Genomic DNA, 21,061 nt, shown 5'->3' on the forward strand with positions numbered 1-21,061 from the left:
GTGTGTGTGTGAGTGAGTGTGTGTGTGTGTGTGTGTGTGTGTGTGTGTGTGTGTGTGTGTGTGTGTGTGTGTGTGTGTGTGTGTGTGTGTGTGTGTGTGTGTGTGTGTGTGTGTGTGTATTCACCTCTTTGCCCACAGGTAATTCACTTCCTAGCACACAGATCAGACTGATGACTTTGGACACTAGTGTTCTGAAGGTCAGATACTCCGGCAGCACGACTCCTCTCAGAGCCGTCTTCATCTCAGGAATACCTGATCCTAAAACACACACACACACACACACACACACACACACACACACACACACACACACACACATCAATCATAAGTTATGAAGAATTACAGAAAGAGTTCATGTTTCTCAGCTCAAATGTCCTCATTAATGTCCTTACACCTGTAGAAGATCAGTGTCAAAGCTATCAGAAAAACTCATAAATTGTGTTTAGCTTTAAATATAATGATGGATTGTGTGTGTGTGTGTGTGTGTGTGTGTGTGTGTGTGTGTGTGTGTGTGTGTGTGTGTGTGTGTGTGTGTGTCTCACCAGCAGCCTGAGGCGATACTATGCTGGCGAATCCTGCCGCGAAACACATGAGGAGCAAAGAATAAGCGACCCATGCGAAATACTGCAGGAAAACATGACTGTCCGATAAATCATAGATCCACCTGTGCGCTACAGAGAGAGAGAGAGAGAGAGAGAGAGAGAGAGAGAGAGAGAGAGAAATGAGATTTTTAGGCATTAAAGTAATGAACATTTGGGAAAGAAATGCTTTCCTTCCCTCAGGTCATTTTGACCTTAAAATTATTATTATTATTTTTCTTTTTTTTTAAATTGAGTGTTCATCAGAGGACTTTTGTCACACTTGAACCACTAATACACAAACAAAATAGCTAAAAATGCTAAAACTTTACCAAAAAATGATCGTATAATGTCTACATGCGTATCTGCTTTAGGACCCAGAGGAATATAGAGCTATAAGCCCATATAGAGTCATGAAATATCATCTTATATTATTATTTTTCCACAAGAGGTCGACAAAGACTCCCAATGTAAGATATTTTGAGCTGAATTAAAAGGGTTATGCATGAAATTGTGAGTTATTTTGAATTCAAGTTGAAAGAATGTGAGGAATGTGCTTAAATTATTATTTATTGATTATTTATTGATCAAATCTAGTAATTTAAAGGTAAATAAAAGAATAAAATAAAATAAAATGCATTCAAAATAGAAAAAATATTATCAAAATAAAATAAAATAAGCTTTCTGGACAAAAAAAAAAGTATAATTTTAGGGCTTTGAGGGAAGGATTTGTTACAAAGAGTGAAGGAAGGATGAGGGTTAATGTCATACACTTACCGTCTGTGAAGAGTATGACGAAGAGATCCATGACGAAGCTGATCACTGCCATGATGAAGCCCAGGATCATGAGGAAGATCCAGTCCGCTCCGACCAACGTCACGAAGAGCCGCTGAAAGTGTGTGACCCGCACTACAGAGAGGAAATACATTACCCATAATGCTTCAGTCTACACCAGTGCAGACTCCATAGACTCAGACTGCATTACCCATAAAGCCCAGACCAGTGCTCACATGAGACTAAAGTGAGCAACAAAAGTGTTAGTTTCTTCTTTAAACGTTTGAGTGTTACAGTATATAGTGAGTACTGAGTATATAGTGAGTATATAGCGAGTACTCTGAGTATATAGTGAGTGTATATAGTGAGTACTGAGTATATAGTGAGTACTGAATATATAGTTAGTATATAGTGAGTACTCTGAGTATATAGTGAGTGTATATAGTGAGTACTGAGTATATAGTGAGTATATAGTGAGGATTGAGTATATAGTGAGTATATAGAGACTCACTCACCTCCACACTGGTGACACGGACTGAGTTCAGATAGGGATGTCGGGTGACGACGGCCTGCATCTTTCGTGTGATTGCCTTGTTCCTACAGGACAGACACAGATAGAGATTCAGGGCTGAACAAACTGTAAGTACTGAGAAACGGAACTTATGTAAAATGCCTTGAAATCGCCTTCATATTTTTACTACAACCCAGACAGGGTTCGTACAGATTCTGTCAAATGCAGATCCAGGACTTTTCAAGCACTACTTTTGGGGATTTCAAGGACTACAATCAGCACTTATCAAACAATCTCTTTATTCTTTTTTTATTTACTTTATTAGTTTATTTAATAATTAATAATAGTTTAATAATTTTTATTTTGCGTGAAAAGATTGTATGTTTTTTTTAATGATTATTATTAATAATTCAAGCACTTTTCAAGTACCTCTTCAAAATATTGTCTGCTTTCAAGGGTTTTCCAGGACTTATACAGTATATCAAAAAGTCAAATTCAAGCACTTCAAGCACCTTGTAACCCTGGGCAGATGTTAAACTCTGAAAGGATTCTTGATTAAGTATCCGCATTTAATTGTAATTAATAAGTATTTAAGAATTGAAAAATTACACAATTTCTAAACTGTTTCTAAACACACACACATTGATTTTTGAAAACAGGAGGCAGTAGAGATTATTTGTATGTATTTTTGATGCAAAAACTCTGCAGAGAAACCTGTCAAAAATCTTCTTTGTTCTGACTATGCTAAACTCTGCAGACGTTAAAGCAAACCAATATCTTGAAACGTATTAATATTTTCAGTGGTTTGCCATTCGAATATAGTGCTTTTTAGACTAATAATCATGAACCGTGTTCACACTTGACATCAATAGCAATGGATAGTTATTATAAAACACATTACTATAGTTTACAGTTTGTGTCTGAGAGGGATAGTCACCCAAAAGTACCATTCTGTCATCATTTCATTGTTTTTTACCTTGTAAATGTAATTGAGTGAGAGTAGAACAGATCACACATACAAAATGCCAAACATATTACTTTAGTAGTGAAGAACTATTACTCAAACTAACTAATGTAGCCAGAGTTTACTTAAAACTACCATTGTTACCATAATAAATTAATATACGAGTCATTTTGTTTAGTATTTTTAGGGTGTCCTGTGTCTCATACCAAATAACCAGTTTTACTATTTTAGCTCATCTGAACTCTGTTTGCACCATTGATCATTATTTTCCTGTTATTACTGTACATCTGCTTTGAAATTATCTGTATATTCAGTACTCACTAAAGCGCTATAGAAATAAAGGTGGCTTGACTGGTGTTTTTCACATGTGGTTGTTTTGTCAGGTTTACCTCACTTCTGTGGAAATATTTGTCTCCATACTACCCATATTTACCCACCTAAAATCTCGCTGAGAAACCGCTTCTGTTCGGCAACTTCTGCTTCTTCTCTCCAGAGTTACGCTCAGGTTACGTAACGTACGTACACGTGCTTGAGCCTGTACGCTAACAGCGTAACGCGCGCGCGGGAAACGCATGCACGTCATCACGGCTGTGCTGCTGAGGAGAGTCTGTCAGTAAATAAAGTAAGTTTGTTTCGCGGTATTATTTCCACACAGGTTTATTATTTCCACACAGTGATGTTTTCGGGACTGCTTAAAGTTATTGACACGTTAAAGCGATAAAAAAAAAAAAAGGTTTAATTAGAAAGTAAGTGGTGGTGTGTGTGTGCTATCATTAAAAACACAATAAACCGCGAAAGAGACCTAACAGCTTTAACGTTAGTTAGGCTAGCTAGGCCTATTCATTTTTGCTACATACTTGATTGGTATCGAGAATTGTGATTTCTTTTTAGTTACTGTTGTTATAATACCATTATTTCCAGTAAAAATGGCATATTTTATATAACATTTCTCATAATATTTTGTCATTTTACTGTTTTGCTAATTGAAAATACTAGCCTCACGAACTATTTAATCCAGTCAGTGGGTTTTAAATTTGCTATTATTAACATTAGGGTTTGATATTATTGCACTATTCATAGTCTGTGACTGTGAGAGAATGGCTAAATTATAAAAAATGTGTCTTATTTTACATACAAAGCACATTTATGTGATTATTGATGCACATTAATGTTATTCATCATTGACCATCTGGATTTATTTCAGAATCTTATAACAGATGTGTGCCAATAATAACACAGATGTTGTATCTCTGTCATAGGTATTATTAATATGACAAAACATAACGACTGTTACATTTAGGCTATCTCTAGAAGTAAAGCCGGCGTCTTTGCAAATGCTTTTGACCATTTTGTAGCTCTCTTCTGTAATTATTCCTAATGTTGGTGTTTTAAACACACTTCTATAGTTAGCTGTGTTATTTATCACCGTTTCTTCTTCATTTATTACACAATATTATTCTCTACCTGAACTCTTGTCACCTTCTTTACTCTGTTAAACTATCCTTCATTTCATCAGTGATAATGCAGCATGTCATCATTTCAACTTATTGTCATGATTAAGCCTTTTTATCTCATTATGATTTAATATGTCGTCATTTTGACTTTTTATCGAATAAATAAATATGACTTGGTATATAAAAATTTCAAAATTTTCATGTCATTGTTTTTTAAGTCATGATTTAGAAATTTCATGTAATGTGACAGTATGTCATAATTTCAACTTTTTATGTGGTAGGCCTATATTTCGACTCAAGTCAGAATTTTTACTTTTTAATGTCATAATTATGATTTTTTTTTTGTCAACTTAGTATAATGGAATTTTGACTTTTTATGTCATTATTGTTTTTTAAGTCATCATTTAAAAAATTTATGTAATAAATGTGACTAAGTTTGTCATAATTTCGACTTTAAAAGTTAGAATTTTGACTTCTAAGAAATATGACTTGTGTAATAATTTCAACTTTTTTATGTTGTAGCCTTTATTTTGACAAGTCATAATTTTGACTTTTGAAGCCAACTTAGTGTCATAATTTTGACTTTCTATATAATTAATTATGACTTTTAAATGTCGTCATTGTTTTCAAGTCATAATTCCAATTTAGTATGTCATGATTTAGGTCTTTCATGATTTTGATTTTTTATTTACAAATGTGCAATATTTGTGACAGTATTTCAAAATGTTAATGTCATAATTAGGATTTTTTTTTTACGTCATAATTATGATGACTTTATAAGTCATAATTTTGACTTTAAACTCATAAATATGACCAGAGCATGACTGCTGAAATGGCCTTCCACACAGAGGAGTCTGTCAGTAGATAAAGTAAGTTCGTGATATTTATTGTGTTTCATTGCAGATTAACCCTTCATATGCATTCAGTGAATATTATTAAATACATTTAATATAGTTTTTGCAGCTGCACTGCTATTTATCACCATCTCTTCTTTTTTTACATCTCTTGATAAACCACCAGAGAGATGGTGTAGTTCCGGCATGTACCAGCAGGGGCAGAAAGACAGAAGAAGCACTTACCAGCTGACTCTGGTCTTCACCGTCCGCACCCATGATGGAGATCTCTCACACACACACACACACTTCCGTGTACTGCAGGTCAGTGCGTCGCTCAGTGGCGGGACAGTGTGTGAGAGCTTTTATATGTGAAAGAAGTGTGTGTTGTGCTAAATATGAAGAAGCTCCGCCCACTGCGTATGAACATGAGCACATGAGTACTGGAGTTCTCAGAAGAGAGAGCCGTGATCAATCACGAAAACAATTCTTCAAAACATTTCATTTTTTACATAATGATTGTCTATATTTGTGCAGAATCAGATATTCTAGTGTGGGAATCTTCCAATAGAAATGAGCTGAAATACTCAGTTCACGTCTAAACTTCTGCTTCCTACCAAGTTTTCCTAATAAAGAGATGTGAATTAGCTAAATTACATAATTTTCCAGCTCAGATTCAAACCTGTCCTTTTCCATGAATACAAATCCACCCAGAATGAAGTTGTTAAAGCACAAATGAGTTCATGAGAATTTGCATCAAGTGCATAAACACTTCATGGAGGAAACACACTTGTATTGCTCCGTTCAGAGTGTTTTAACAAATCACTGTTTATGGACTGTTTACACACACCAACAGAATATTATTTATATATGATTTCTAGCTGGACGTAGTTTGGATGGTCAATAGAGTGTGGGAGTGAAGGCTCAGCTCAGCAGAACCAATCAAAGCCTTACTGGAAAGAGTTACCAATTAATAATTGGGTTTTCATCCACTTTGTCCCTATAAAACCCGTTTTATTTTTCCCAAATTCCGTTTTAATTTTTGGGAATTATTATTATTTTTTTACCCTTTACTGTTATTTTAGTCGTAAAAAGATTGTGCTTTTAATTTTAATGATTAAAATGTACACAAATACATTTTTGCTAAATGTCTTGAGTAAAGTGTATGTTTGTTAATTGTTTTTAAATTATTTAATAAAGTGCTATAAAATCTCTCTCGCTCTCTATCTCGCTCTCTCTCGCTCTCTCTCTATCACTCTCTCTCTCTCTCTCTCTCTCTCACTCTCTCACTCTCTCTCTCGCTCTCTCTCGCTCTCTCTCACTCTCTCTCTCACTCTCGCTCTCTCTATCTCTCGCTCTCTATCTCTCTCGCTCTCTATCTCTCTATCTCTCTCTCTCGCTCTCTCTCACTCTCTCTCTCTCTCTCTCGCTCTCTCTCTCTCTCACTCTCTCTCTCTCTCTCTCCCTCTCTCTCCCTCTCTCTCTTGCTCTCGCTCTCTCTCTCTCTCTCACTCTCTCTCTCTATCTCGCTCTCTCTCTCTCTATCTCTCTCTCTCTCTCTCTCTCTCTCTCTCACTCTCTCTCTCTCTCTCTTTGTGCGCATGTGCGGAGCGAATGGTGAGAGCGAGTGGGCAGTTGAGCGCGAGGTGTTTGTGCTTTTTTTATGTTGTATGTTTTATGTGTATTTTTTGTTAAAACTGTATGTGTTGTGACTGGGTGATTAAAAGACTTTTAAAAGTTTGAGGGCGTTTTACGCCGGTGTTTTCGTACACTATGGCGGCCCATACAGGTGGTGTTTTAGATTCCCTCACGCGTCGGCATCGTGGCGGCGGGCAGTGCAGAGGAATGTAGTTTAGCTGTTGGAAATGTTATTGGACATGCATGCGTTTTGGCGGCTTCAAAGATGAACAATGCAATTGTACTTTTTTTGAGCACGGTAGAAAAGGCAAATGAGGTGGTAGAAAAGGGCATTGAATTGAGGGGTTCATTTGCACCTGTACTTCCACTTTCTACACCAGCTAAAAAGGTGACTTTGTCAAATGTTCCACCTTTTATTAAGGATGAAGTGCTAGCAAGAGAGCTTTCACGCTTTGGTAAACTTGTTTCACCTGTTAAGAAGATCGCAATCGCCAGTAAATCGGAACTGTTGAAACATGTCGTTTCCTTTAGAAGGTTTACATACATGGTTTTAAACAATGGGAACGAACTTGATCTGAATTTAAAATTCAGAATAGATGAATTTGATTATACAGTGTTTGTGTCGACTGACTCTATGAGATGTTTTGGATGTGGAAAGACGGGTCATCAGATTCGTGCTTGTCCGACAAGTAACGCGAATGTCAATAAACCCGGGCCTTCGGGTGTACAGCGTGAAGTGGTTCATTCTAATGATGCGGATAAATTAGTTTCAACTGATGCTGGTGTTAATCAAGAGTCTGCAGTTGAAACAAGAAATGAGGAAATTGTCGTTGAAGAACATGGCATTGAGCAGTTAGAATCGGCGACAAATGAGTCTAATGAGAATAGTGAAAATTTGGAGTTGGTCCCAGTGAGTCAGACGCTTGATGTTGATTCTGCCACTGAAAATCCAAATAAGGAGAATAACGTTTTATTGATGGAAGTAGATCAAAGCCTGTTTAAAACACCCCTGAAAAGGAAGAAGAGAAACGAATGCATTGTAAATAAACAAGCAAGAAAAACAAAAGTACAGGCTAATGAAATTGATCAAGATGCTGGAAGGGAGAGCGATTCTTCTGATTCCACTGCTTCAATCTGTTCTCAGAGTGATTGGCCATGTCACGACTGTAACACTGAAAAAATCAAGTTATTTCTAAAAGTGACAAAAAATCTAAGAGGTGTACAAGTCTTTGATTATTTTCCAAATCTTAAAAGATTTGTTGAAGTGATTAAGAGTTCAATGAATGAAGGATGCTTCTTAGATAAAGAAGTGTACTATCGTCTTAAAAAAATTGTCACTAAGGTTCAAAATCAACTGAGTAATAGCGATAATGAAGCTTGAGTTAATGATGTATGGGTCCTGTCTCTTACTCAGTTTTCTAAAGGTAATCTTATGCTGTACTATGGGTGAATTTCGCATTGCCTCATTAAATGTGAATGGAGCCAGAGATGTGAGGAAAAGATTGGAAATATATGAGGTAGTGAGACAGAATTTTTTTTATGTTTTATTTATGCAAGAGACCCATAGTGATGATAAAAATGCAATTGAATGGTTTAAAGAATGGAATGGTTTATCTTTTTTAAGCCATAACACTTCCATTAGTGGTGGAGTTGGTATTTTATTTGATAAAAATTTTGTTCCCAGTTCAGTTAAAAAGGAAGAGATTATAAAAGGAAGAATTTTAAAAGTGATTGCGAACTTTGAAAAATTTGTATTTATTTTCATATGTATTTATGCCCCAAGTCAGCCAATACAAAGAATGTGTTTTCTAGATACTCTTTGTAAAACTTTAGAAGAGTGTAATGGGGAAGAATACTTGTTTTTGGGAGGTGATTTTAATTGTGCAGTAAGCAGTTTAGACAGAAATCATCTTGAGCCACATATGCCATCACGCAGAAGGCTCATTCAAATGATTGAAACGCATGATTTAAGTGATGTATGGAGAAATTTTAACAAAGATGTTAGACAATATACTTGGGTTCATGCTCGAGATAACTTGTTATCATTAGCAAGGTTAGACACATTATATGTCTTTAAACACCACCTTAATATTTTTAAAAGATGTTTTATCTCTCCGGTTGATATTTCAGATCATAGTTTAATAGGATATGTAATCTCTATGAATTCTGTTAAACCAAATAGTGCCTATTGGCATCTTAATACAACACTTTTAGACGATAGTCAGTTCAAAGAAATTTTAGAATGTTTCTGGATTAATTTTAAAAAGGAAAAAAATAACTTTCAATCTTTAAAGAACTGGTGGGATTTTGGGAAAATTCGAATAAAACAACTATGTCAACAATACACCCTGAATGTCACCAAAGAATTGTCTAGATCTGTTCAGATTTTAGAAGCTGAAGTTTTGAGACTTCAAAATTCAACACAAATTGGAAATCAAGACCATATTGATGATTTTAAACATAAAAAATCAGCTTTATCTGATCTGCTGGGGATAAAAGCACAAGGAATATCCTTCCAAATTTTTTTGGGGGTTAGAAAAGAAAAATGGGCAACGAAGATTTATTAACGTTTTACAATCTGAAAGTGGGGTTTTACTTTCAGATCCAATTGAAATGCGTAAGAGAGCAGTCAGTTTTTATGAAAAGTTGTATAAAAATGAGTCCAAAGAAGATCAGAATACAGAACAATGTTTTTTTAGAGGTTTACCTCAGATTTCTGAAAAATCTAATGAAGATCTTAATAAACCCATAACATTGGAAGAGTTGTATAAGAATCTTCAAAAAATGGAATGTGGTCGAGTTCCTGGAATGGATGGACTTCCAATTGAATTTTATAAGTCTTATTGGAATATAATGGGAGGGGATTTATTGGAAGGTCTAAATAATAGTTTAACTGAAGGATGTCTACCTTTAAGCTGTCGAAGAGCAGTTCTGACTCTTTTACCAAAAAAAGGTGATTTAACTCGTATAACAAGTTGGCGACCTGTTTCTTTGTTATGCTGTGATTATAAAATACTTTCGAAAGTGTTAGCAACAAAACTTGGAAAGGTTTTAGAAGAGGTTATACATACAGATCAGTCTTATTGCATCCCTGGCAGGTCAATATTTGATAATATTTCATTAATTAGAGACATTTTTGAAGTAGTTAAAATATTTGGTTTAAATGCAGGCTTGATTTCCATTGATCAAGAGAAGACTTTTGATCGTGTTGAACATGATTATTTATGGAAAGTTATGAAAGCTTTCGGTTTTAATTCAACTTTTAGTGATAAAATCAAAACTTTGTATAATGACATTGAGGGTGTGTTGAAGTTTAATGGTGGCTTATGCGCTCCTTTTAAGGTTAATCGTGGGATTAGACAAGGTTGTTCTCTGTCCGGAATGCTGTATGCACTGGCAATTGAACCTTTTTTGCATAAATTGAGAAAAGAACTGACTGGTTTAAATATTCCAAAATGTGATAATGCAAATAATGCAAATGGTGGGGGGGGGGGGTGGTGGTGGCGCAATGGATAAGACACGGCTAAATGGCTAAATGAATAAATGTAAATGTAAATTACAGAGGATCATTCTGGAATTTTCTCTCTCTCTCTCTCTCTCTCTCTCTCTCTCTCTCTCTCTCTCTCTCTCTCTCTCTCTCTCTATTTCTATCTCTCTCTATTTCTATCTCTCGCTCTCTCTCTCTCTCGCTCTCTCTCTCGCTCTCTCTCTCGCTCTCTCTCCCTCTCTCTCTCCCTCTCTCTCTCTCTCTCTCTCTCTCTCTGTGCGCATGTGCGGAGTGTTCGGGAGGAGTGTGTGAGTGATTGAGCGGTGCGTTTGAGTGAGTTTTCAAACTTTTTCCCTTTTCCTCTTTATAGTAGTTCTACATATTTTGCCGTTTTGCCGTTGAGCAGGTCTTTTATTTTTTGAATTCTGATGGATTTGCGTCCTTGACTGCATGCCACGGGTGCAAATGTTTATCAGATGAGACAGTGTCAGTGGAAGATTGTTTAGTTGCTGTTGGTAATGCAGTTGGTGCGTCGAACATCTTGTCTGCATCAAGAATGAACAAGGCGGTTGTTATTTTTTTGAGGGAGACGTTTATGGTTGATGATTTGGTTGAACATGGTTTATCGGTGAGAGATGCTTTCATCCCGGTTTTGCCGCTGTCTAACCCCTCGAAGAAAGTTATCCTTTCAAATATACCTCCGTTAATTCCAAATGATACACTTGAGCGCATTCTTGTGCGTTACGGCAAATTAATGGGACCGATCAAAATGATTCCGCTTGGTTTAAAAAACGCGGAATTAAAGCACATCATGTCATTTAGACGTCACACATACATGATTCTAAATGCTGAATTTCAAAATCTGGAAGTTGCTGTAAAACTGACGTTGAATGGGAAAAATTATACGATATTTATCTCCGTTGATTCATTTAAATGTTTTGCATGCGGTAAGCAGGGCCATGTAAGACAATCGTGTCCTTTAAATATGGAGGCTGAGAAAGAGAGTAATTCTGTAACGGCAACGGAACAGGTGAATACCTCTGTGGATAATAATAGCATTGCAGAAATGCCTATTGATAGTGTACAGTCAGATGAGACGGTACTTGTATCCAATAATGGAGAGGGTTCTGCTGTACTAGTAGCTATGGATAGAGCCTCCGTTGTTAGTACACATGAGGATGACAATGCTCAAGTTGATGAGGATGACGAAGCTCAAGTTAATGAGGATCTCATTGCTGCAGCAGGGGTAGTTAGTGTCAGTGATGCAAAATACCCAGAAAAGCAAAGAGAGCTTGAATACTCGTCTGTTCAAGGCAGCAGCCTACAGGGTGATATGGATCTGTCACAGAGAACTGATGACTTATCTGAAGATGACTCTGAAAGCGAATGTCCAGATACTGGAGAAGAACATGATGTAGGCTTAAATTCACAGGGAAATTCTGTGGGGAATTATCTTACTCCCCATTTAAAACCTCCTTTTTACACAGTTCAAGAGCTGAGTAATTTCCTAGACGTTACTAAAAATCAGAGAAAACCTAGATTGGAAAAACATTTTCCTGATTTGGAACTTTTTGTGGAGTCTGGTGCCATTGCTATGCGAAAGGCAACCTTGGAGGAATTAGATCAACCAAAACGCTACAGGCTTAAAAAACTTGTTAGCACGGTTAGGAAAAGTTTAAATTCACATTTGAAGAAATATTGACCTAATGAAAAGTGTTAAAAGACAGATGTGGTGGGTTGTTTTATACCCCTTTATCATTTTTGTCATGACTTTTTTTAATATTGGGTCTCTAAATATGAATGGATGTCATAGTACAGTAAAGAGAAACGATCTTTTTAATTATTTAATTCTAAAAAAGGCTGATGTGATCTTACTTCAGGAAACACACACAGATTTTCAGAACCAGTCACAGTGGTTTAGTGACTGGAAGGGTAATGTTCTTCTGAGCCATGGCACAAATGTCAGTACAGGGGTAGCATTCTTGTTTTCACCCCGGGTTGGTGGTATTTTAAGCAGCATTGAGATAATACCAGGAAGAATGTTACGAGTAGATGTTACTTTAGGTGACACGGTTTTTTCTCTGTTCAATGTGTATGCTCCAAATGATGGCCGGGAGCGCATTGCTTTTTTTGAAAAACTATCAGATGCGTTATCGCACTGTCCTCGGGATAACATTGTTATACTGGGGGGTGACTTTAATTGCACTTCAAATCAGCAGTTGGATCGCAATCATAAAGAACCACATCCTTCTTCAGCCAAGAGTTTGAAAAGTGTAATTGATTATTATAATTTTGTTGATTTGTGGAGAGATGCATTTCCTGGGCTTAGACAGTATACTTGGATGAAAGTGAACTCAAATATAATGTCTGGAGCTAGACTTGACCGTTTTTATACCGATTTATGCAATAGGGGAAGGTTTTTTAGGAATTCTATTTCGCCTACTTTTCTCTCAGACCATCATTATATTTGTATGGCTATTTCTGTTGAGACCACTAAATCTTATAACTCACTTTGGCACTTTAATAACGGGTTACTTCAGGATCAATGCTTTGTCCACTCTTTTCACATCTTTTGGGATTCTTGGAGAGAGGAGAGAGTTAATTTCCCATCTTTAAGTCAATGGTGGGATGTGGGCAAGGTGCAGATCAAGATCTTTTGTCAGCAGTTTACGGCACATACCGGGGGTGTCCTAGTGGAGAAAATGAAAGCTCTTGAACAAGAAATCCTTGGAGAAAGCAGTCACAGTGCCACAGAATCCATCTCTAATGACTCTTTTGAACGAAAAAAATTTCTTTTACGCAGCTTAGCGGAGGAACAAGGAAAAACTGCCCTTTTAAGGGCAAAGTTCACCCGCCTAAATAATATGGATTCTCCTACTGCTTTTTTCTTTGGACTTGAAAAAAAGCCAAGGGCCCATAAGCATCTTCATCAACTGAAGCTTTCAGATGGAAGAGTATTAACAACACAAGCAGAAATAAATGCTTTTGCTATTTCCTTTTATGAAGATTTATATCGCTCAGAGCCATGCAATGGAGTAGAAGCTGATAGTCTTCTGAGTGACTTGCCTCAATTATCAAACAAGGACAAGATGGATCTTGAGAGTCCTTTGACAATGGCTGAACTTTCGAGAGCTGTCCAGGAGTTGAATCCTGGAAAGGCACCTGGTTTGGACGGACTTTCATCCGAGTTTTATAAGGCTTTTTGGAACTTAATTTCCCAGGACATGTATGATGTTTTGGCGGAAAGCATTGAAAGAGAGACACTTCCTCTAAGCTGTCGGAGAGCGGTTTTAACTTTGATGCCAAAAAAGGAGACCTTGGTTTCTTAAAAAACTGGCGCCCCGTCTCCTTGCTGTGCGTTGATTTAAAAATCTTTTCAAAAGCCTTAACCAACAGATTGAAGAGCTGTATAGAAACTGTTATTCATAATGATCAGTCTTACTGTATTCCTAATCGAACTATATTTGACAACCTTTTTTTGGTTAGAGATATCATTTCAGTGGCAAAAAGACATAACCTGGACATTGGTCTTCTCTCTTTGGACCAAGAAAAAGCCTTTGATAGAGTGGACCACTCTTATTTATTTAAGACTCTTGAGGCTTTTGGTTTTGGTCATCGTTTTGTGTCTTTTATTAAGCTCATGTACAGTGATATTTATAGCATGTTAAGAGTAAATGGAACACTAACAAGACCTTTTTCAGTGACAAGAGGAATAAGACAAGGCTGTCCTCTATCAGGTTTACTCTATGCTATTTCTATTGAGCCTTTTTTAAGCCTGTTGAGAACCAGATTATGTGGTATTGGTGTTCCTGGCTGTTCAAAAGTTCCCCATGTAAAACTTTTAGCATATGCAGATGATGTAACTCTGATAATTAGGAATTCAAATGATATTGACAATATTAGTTCATGTTTGAATATTTTTCAGGAAGCTACCTCTGCACGTATAAATTGGGAAAAATGTGCCTCTTTGTTGATGGGGGATTGGCATATTTCAGGACCTCCTAATTTGCCAAATCATTGTAAATGGGCACAGGATGGTTTAAAAGTTCTAGGTATTTATTTTGGAACTGAGCAGTATATGGAGAAGAACTGGGAAGGAGTGGTTGACCGGGTTATCGGTAAAATTCAAAAGTGGAAGTGGATTCTCCCACAGCTTTCATATAGAGGGAGATGCCTGGTGATTAATAATCTGGCCGCTTCAATGCTGTGGCATAAGGTTACAGTGTTAGATCGCCCTAAATAATTGCTTTTAAAGGTTCAAAAGGCATTTGTTGATTTCTTTTGGAATGGCCATCATTGGCTTCCTCCTGGAGTGCTTTATCTTCCCGTTAGAGAGGGAGGTCAAGGCCTTATACATGTTCAATCCAAAATTGCAGCAATGAGACTACAAACATTGCAAAAACTGTTGTACTGCTCTGATGGTATGCCATGGATTGATTATTGTTTGTATATTCTTAAAGAACTTGGAGGAACAGACCTTGAAAAAGAGCTATTCTTAATTGAGAAGCCTTGTGTTAAAAATGTGAACTGTTCTCTTTTTAAGTTCTATGAATCCATTTTTCAATCATGGAGTTTGTTGAAATTTTCAAGAGTGGGTGATGAAAATTATGGAGGTGCAGAACCTTTGTTTTTTAACCCTCTTTTTAAGCTACAGCCTCCAGTATCAGATTCTGTTATTGAAATGTTTTTGAATGCTGGAATAACCAGAGTTATAGATCTGCTTGATGTACCAAGAGGTCAGTGGCGAACCGCTCAGTCACTTGCTGATCAGGTTGGGCTAAGGTCAGTGAGAATAGTGGAAGGGGTAGTTAAGAGTTTTAAGGCTTGTTTCCCCCCAGAATTCACATTATTTGTAGATTCTGTTCTAAATAATGGCTTGTTTTTAAAGCCTTTTCCAACATTAAAAGTTGTCCCAAAGAATTTGGAAATTGAAGAGAACACAAAGGTTCTTTTGTTAAAGGGGTTTGAATATTTTGATTTCCAAAGGATGGGGAGGAAAATGGTTTATTATGTTTGTGCTAAGTCGGCACACTTTGGACAGTTGAAGGAAAGGATAGATACTAAATGGAGGACGTACCTTTCAGTGCCCAGAGAAGTAAATCCCTCATGGAGGCTGTTGTACAAGCCTCCTATTCCAAAAAGATGTGGAGATTTAGAGTGGAGAATACTTCACGGTGTGTTGGCTACAAACAACTTTGTTTCTAAATTTAATGAAGTGGTTTTACCTGAATGTTCGTTCTGTAAGACTTCTGATACTGTTTTTCACCTATTTTGTGAGTGTTCAAGGCTGGTTCCACTTTTTGTACTTTTGGAAAAACGAATTGTGAAATTGGGGTTTTCTTTTACAAACACCCTTTTTATTTTTGGGTGTAAGTATAAACAGTCATGGCGTGAACAGTGTGTGCTTGCCAATTTTTTAATTGGTCAAGCCAAGTTAGCAATCCTGAAGACGCATCAATGTAAAAATGCTGGTCAAGATGTTGATTTGTTGATTCTTTTTAAATCATTGGTTGAATTTAGGATTGCCATTGAATTTGCATACTATAAACAAACTGATAATGTACCTTTTTTTACAAAGAGGTGGGGTGTGAGAGATGCTTTAGTGATAATTAGTGAGTTTGTGAATTTGGTTTTTTAATTGGTAAAATTACCAATTAATCTGTGTATGTTTGTTTTTAATTTATTTATTCTTTATTTAATTTTGTTTGTGTTTTGTATACTAGCTTTGTGATGTTCTAGAAAATGGGCTGAATTAAAAGGGTTTAAAAGTCAAGTCTCTCTCTCTCGCTCTCTCTCTCTCTCTCTCTCTCACTCTCTCACTCTCTCTCTCACTCTCTCTCTCTATCACTCTCTCGCTCTCTCTCTCTCACTCACTCTATCTCTCTCTCTCTCTCTCTCTCTCTCTCTCTCTCTCTCTCTCACTCTCTCTCTCTCTCTCTCTCTCTCTCTCTCTCTCTCTCTCTCTCTCTTTCTCTGCTCGTCATGCCCCTGTCAGGGCAGCACTCATTCTATTTTACATCACTTACCGATCAAATATAAGGCTTTGGTGGCCACCAAAAATACACTGCTCAAAAAAATAAAGGGAACACTTTTTAATCAGAGAAAATCATCAAGTCAGTTAAACTCCTGGGATATTGATCTGGTCAGTTAAGTAACAGAGGGGGTTGGTAATCAGTTTCAGCTGCTTTAGTGTTAATGACATTAACAGCAGGTCCACTAGATGGGCAACAGTGAGACAACCCCCAAAACAGGAATGGTTTTACAGGTGGAGGCCACTGAAATATTTTTCCCTACTCATCTTTTCGGACTGTTTTTCACCAGTTTTGCATTTGGCTAGGGTCAGTGTCACTACTGGTAGCATGAGGCGATACCTGGACCCTACAGAGGTTGCGCAGGCAGTCCAGCTCCTTCAGGATGGCTCATCAATACGTGCCATTGCCAGAAGGATTGCTGTGTCTCCCAGCACAGTCTCAAGAGCATGGAGGAGATTCCAGGAAGACAGACAGCTACTCTAGGAGAGCTGGACAGGGCCGTAGAAGGTCCTTAACCCATCAGCAGGACCGGTATCTGCTCCTTTGTGCGAGGAGGAACATGATGAGCACTGCCAGAGCCCTACAAAATGACCTCCAGCAGGCCACTGGTGTGAATGTCTCTGACCAAACAATCAGAAACAGACTTCATGAGGGTGGCCTGAGGGCCCGACATCCTCTAGTGGTCCCCGTGCTCACTGCCCAGCACCAGGGAGCTCGATTGGCATTTCCCATTGAACACCAGAATTGGCAGGTCCGCCACTGGTGCCCTGTGGTTTTCACAAATGAGAGCAGGTTCACCCTGAGCACGTGACAGACAGGAAAGGGTCTGGAGAAGCCGTGGAGAATGTTATGCTGCCTGTAACATCGTTCAGCATGACCGGTTTGGTGGTGGGTCAGTGATGGTCTGGGGAGGCATATCCATGGAGGGATGCATAGACCTCTGCAGGCTAGACAATGGCACCCTGACTGCCATTAGGTATCGGGATGAAATCCTTGGATCCATTGTCAGACCCTATGCTGGTGCAGTGGGTCCTGGGTTCCTCCTGGTGCACAACAATGCCCGGCCTCATGTGGCGAGAGCATGCAGGCAGTTCCTGGAGGATGAAGGAATGATACCATTGAAGGGCCACCACGCTCACCTGACTTACATCCAATAGAACACCTCTGGGACATTGTGTTTCGGTCCATCTGACATCACCTGGTTGCACCTCAGACTGTCCAGGAGCTCAGTGATGCGCTGGTCCAGATCTGGGAGGAAATACCCCAGGACACCATCCGTCGTCTCATTAGGAGTATGCCCCGACGTTGTCAGGCATGCATACAAGCACGTGGGGGCCATACAAACTACTGAGTACCATTTTGAGTTGCTGCAATGAAATTTCAGCAAAATTGACAAGCCTGCTGCATCATTTTTTCACTTAGATTTCCGGAGTGTCTTTGAATTCAATCCTCTGTAGGTTGATCATTTTCATTTCCATCAAACGATGTGGCATCCTTTCGTTCATAACACATTACCCAGTCCATATTAGTATAGATATCCAGCATGACATTTTTCCCCATTGAGATCTGATGTGTTTTCAAAGTGTTCCTTTAATTTTTTTGAGCAGTGTATTTCTTGACCACTATTTCAAGGACAATTAGGAAGAAAACAAATAAAAAGCTTTTATGTAACTCAAATATTACATATTTTTTCCACAAATAGGCCTATTTTTTATTTTAGTTTTTTATCCATAATTTAATGAGGGTCAGTTCTGCCCCCGTAAATCGAACAGAATCTAGTGTACAACTAGACGTCATTATCTTTGATGACTTGAATCAGTGTAAAGTACAAGTATGAGTGAGTTATGAGTCAGTGGTTATGCAAAGATGGCTTATTTATTGATGTTATTATTTCACAGAACGGCTTGTGGGTATTTTAGGAGAAACAGGAACATTTCCGAGTTTCTTCTACAGTTATCTTGGAAGAATGCTGCACTGTCACTGTTATTACTGTGGGTATTCATTTAGCTCATGTTGTTATTATACACACACACAAACACACACACATCAGCTGTTTTCCAGGGATGAAACTCACGAGAAGTCAGAAAGAAAGAACAGAAAATAAACAATCACGGCTGTTTCGGGTGAATGCTTTTATCTGTAAAGCGGGGCAGATGACATTGAGATGAACATGTTTTTTACCAAATAATATCCCTCCTTTTTTTAGCAAAGATGTTCACAAGTATTGGTTAAAAACACATGATTTATAAAGGAGCCAGTGGTTTAGCCAGGACTGTTCCCTAACTAGTGTTCGTAGTGTAACTAGCCAACTCTGCTAACCTCTGTCAAACATCTCCTAGTTATGCAGGAAACATACAATATATTGCACTATGGGAATTAAAAGGGCAGGCCTTAAGGTGGCCAATGATGTGCTGCTTTTAGGTCACATGACTGTCACTGAACACACCTGTTGAGGTGCTCCAGAAACTGCTCTATTAACCATCTCTTCTCAAGGGGGATTTATTGTTCAGCATCTTTGATAAGTTAATTATATATTGTTTTTCACAAATCAACTTTTGTCTAACATAGTTTTACTGTAAACTGAGAAAGCATCAGTGTTTCCACATGGCAACGCTGTACCACAGTGAGAGTGCAGTGATGTATTTCCCCGGGAAAATTAATCCAGCAATATTGTTTGGGAAAGGTCATGGGAAGGTCATCAGGAAGAGTGCAGAGTTATGAGTTAACCAAATGATAGGGATCTACTTATTTTTCCAAGTACATAATTCTACCAATTTCTAAAAGAAATGTGCAATTAAATAGAAAAGAAAATACCCCCCCCCCACACACACACACACCAATTTTTTTATTTTTGTTCAAAAAACTCTTTTGATTTGTATATTTGAAGCTATTTCATGTAATAAAAATGTATTTGGAAAGATATTTCATGGTTAGAACATAATGCATAGACTAGAGGGTTAAAGTGGGTGAAACGTTAGGAGAGACTATTACTTCTGAGTTAAAGTTTTAATTTTTATTTTTAAATCTATTCAATATACAATTAAAGTGTATATTTATACTGTGCGGATCCAGAAATGTTTGAAGCACATGATTTCTAGACTTCATCTCTCTCTCTGTGTCTGGTTTACTGCAGTTATTGGTGTGAACACAAGAGGGCGCTTCCCAAACACTCCTCATCACAACAAGCCTGTGTTTCCCAAAGTGTGGGATAGCAGGAACTCAAACAAACGTGCAGATCAATAATAGCACTGAAGTGCTGAACACCTGCCTAATACCACATACATGGACACGACCAGTCAGAAGTTCTGGAGCGGTAAGAGTTTTTAATGTTTTTAAAGTCTCTTCTGCTCACCAAGGCTGCGTTTATTTGACTAAAAATAGAAAAAAACTGTAATATTGTTAAATATTATTATAATGTAAATCATCTGTTCTCTATGTGAATATACAGTGAAGTGTAATTTATTCCTGTGATCAAAGCTGAATGTTCAGCATCATTACTCCAGTCTTCAGTGTCACATGATCCTCCAGAAATCACTCTAATATGAGGATTTGATGATCAAGAAACATTTATGATTATTATCAGTATTTTCCAGTGTGGAAAACATAGAATTTTGGGGAAAGAAATAAAAGAAATCAATACTTTTATTAATGCATAACACTGAAGAACAGAAGTACTGTTTTAAAGCCTGTTGTTCATCTCCAGAAAGCCCAATGGCTTGAGTGTTATATAAGAGAAGATGAACAACAGACGGGAACAGCGAATGGAAAATGCTGAGGTTTAGAAGTGCTCGAAGAATTGATTAGCTGGTTTTATCCACAGCCTGGTGGAAAATAAGCATTACTTTCCCTTGAGTTTTCCCCGCTTGACACCGAAGACACGAGAATTAAGTCAGACGACTGGAACGAGGCTGAGAAAACCGATCCAATCCGGTTCCTCGATGAGAAACATTCATGACCGGCGCATTAATCAGAGGGAAAAGTGGGAACAGAAGGAAGACGAGGAAAACCTCCACAACGACATTAAGCACAAGTGGAGTCGACTGACCAGTGACGACTTTCCTCATGGAATTACTGGGTTCAACACCCTCAGAAGGGCTTCTGGGAAAAGTAGACGGAGATAGAGGAGTGGTGTATTCCTGTAGGCCGAAACCCACGAACGAGGTGCATTTTAGGTTAAATGCATGAAATAAGATCTAAAGATATTTTCACTTTTAAAAGCTTTTGCTTTTCCTGTAAAATCTACGGTCATTTTGGACAGAATTTTTACTTTTTTTTTTCTTCCTCTTCATTGGAATGGTACGGAACTTGGTAAAGGTTTTGGCACTTGCTGTGTGAACACACACACACACACACACACAAATCATGGTCATGATATGAACAGGTTTAATGGTCTTGAAAACAATATTCACACTTGTGTTTCTGGCGGTCAGAAATGACGCATTGTAAATGAATGAGAGAGTTTCCTCTAGTGGAAGCGTTTGGTACTGCAGCCGAACATCATCTCACTGAAAGATCAGTTATGATCAACCTCACATTTGGAACACAGTGAGTTTAGATTTATGGCTTTGATTTTCTTGCAGTTTTAGAGTAAAATTTGTTTTTAAAAATATATATTTCATATAAAAACCTTAAATAGTATTTTTGCACATTTTTCATAACAATAAACACAAAATTCTGTAACTTTTTCTGTAAGTTCACTTTTTAAAACGTTCTTCACTTCAGCAATAATCTGCCAAGTGTCGTCTCTGAAGAGATCAAACTTCAGTCTGTCGCTCTAAAGCGTTCAAGAT

The 21,061-nt window shown here is 37.6% G+C and overlaps 1 protein-coding gene across 2 annotated transcripts in view; it reads right to left on the minus strand.

The window, feature by feature from the left end:
• Positions 1 to 21,061, minus strand: part of clcn2c (chloride channel 2c) — a 60,740-nt gene that overhangs the window by 17,864 nt on the left and 21,815 nt on the right. The window contains exons 2-6 of one of the 2 annotated variants that reach the window (XM_082179999.1): positions 5,361 to 5,417; positions 1,868 to 1,949; positions 1,356 to 1,487; positions 543 to 671; positions 125 to 258 (exon numbers count right to left, since the gene is read on the minus strand). In XM_082179999.1, coding sequence (XP_082036125.1) covers positions 125 to 258; positions 543 to 671; positions 1,356 to 1,487; positions 1,868 to 1,949; positions 5,361 to 5,393 — 510 coding nt within the window. In that variant the 5' untranslated portion in view covers positions 5,394 to 5,417. Of the gene's footprint in view, positions 1 to 124; positions 259 to 542; positions 672 to 1,355; positions 1,488 to 1,867; positions 1,950 to 5,360; positions 5,484 to 21,061 lie in introns of those variants that run through there. The other variant, XM_082179998.1, reaches the window with a different exon arrangement.

Source organism: Leuciscus leuciscus, assembly GCF_965113295.1.
Source record: "Leuciscus leuciscus genome assembly, chromosome: 9".
In the NCBI taxonomy this organism is placed as follows: domain Eukaryota; kingdom Metazoa; phylum Chordata; class Actinopteri; order Cypriniformes; family Leuciscidae; genus Leuciscus; species Leuciscus leuciscus.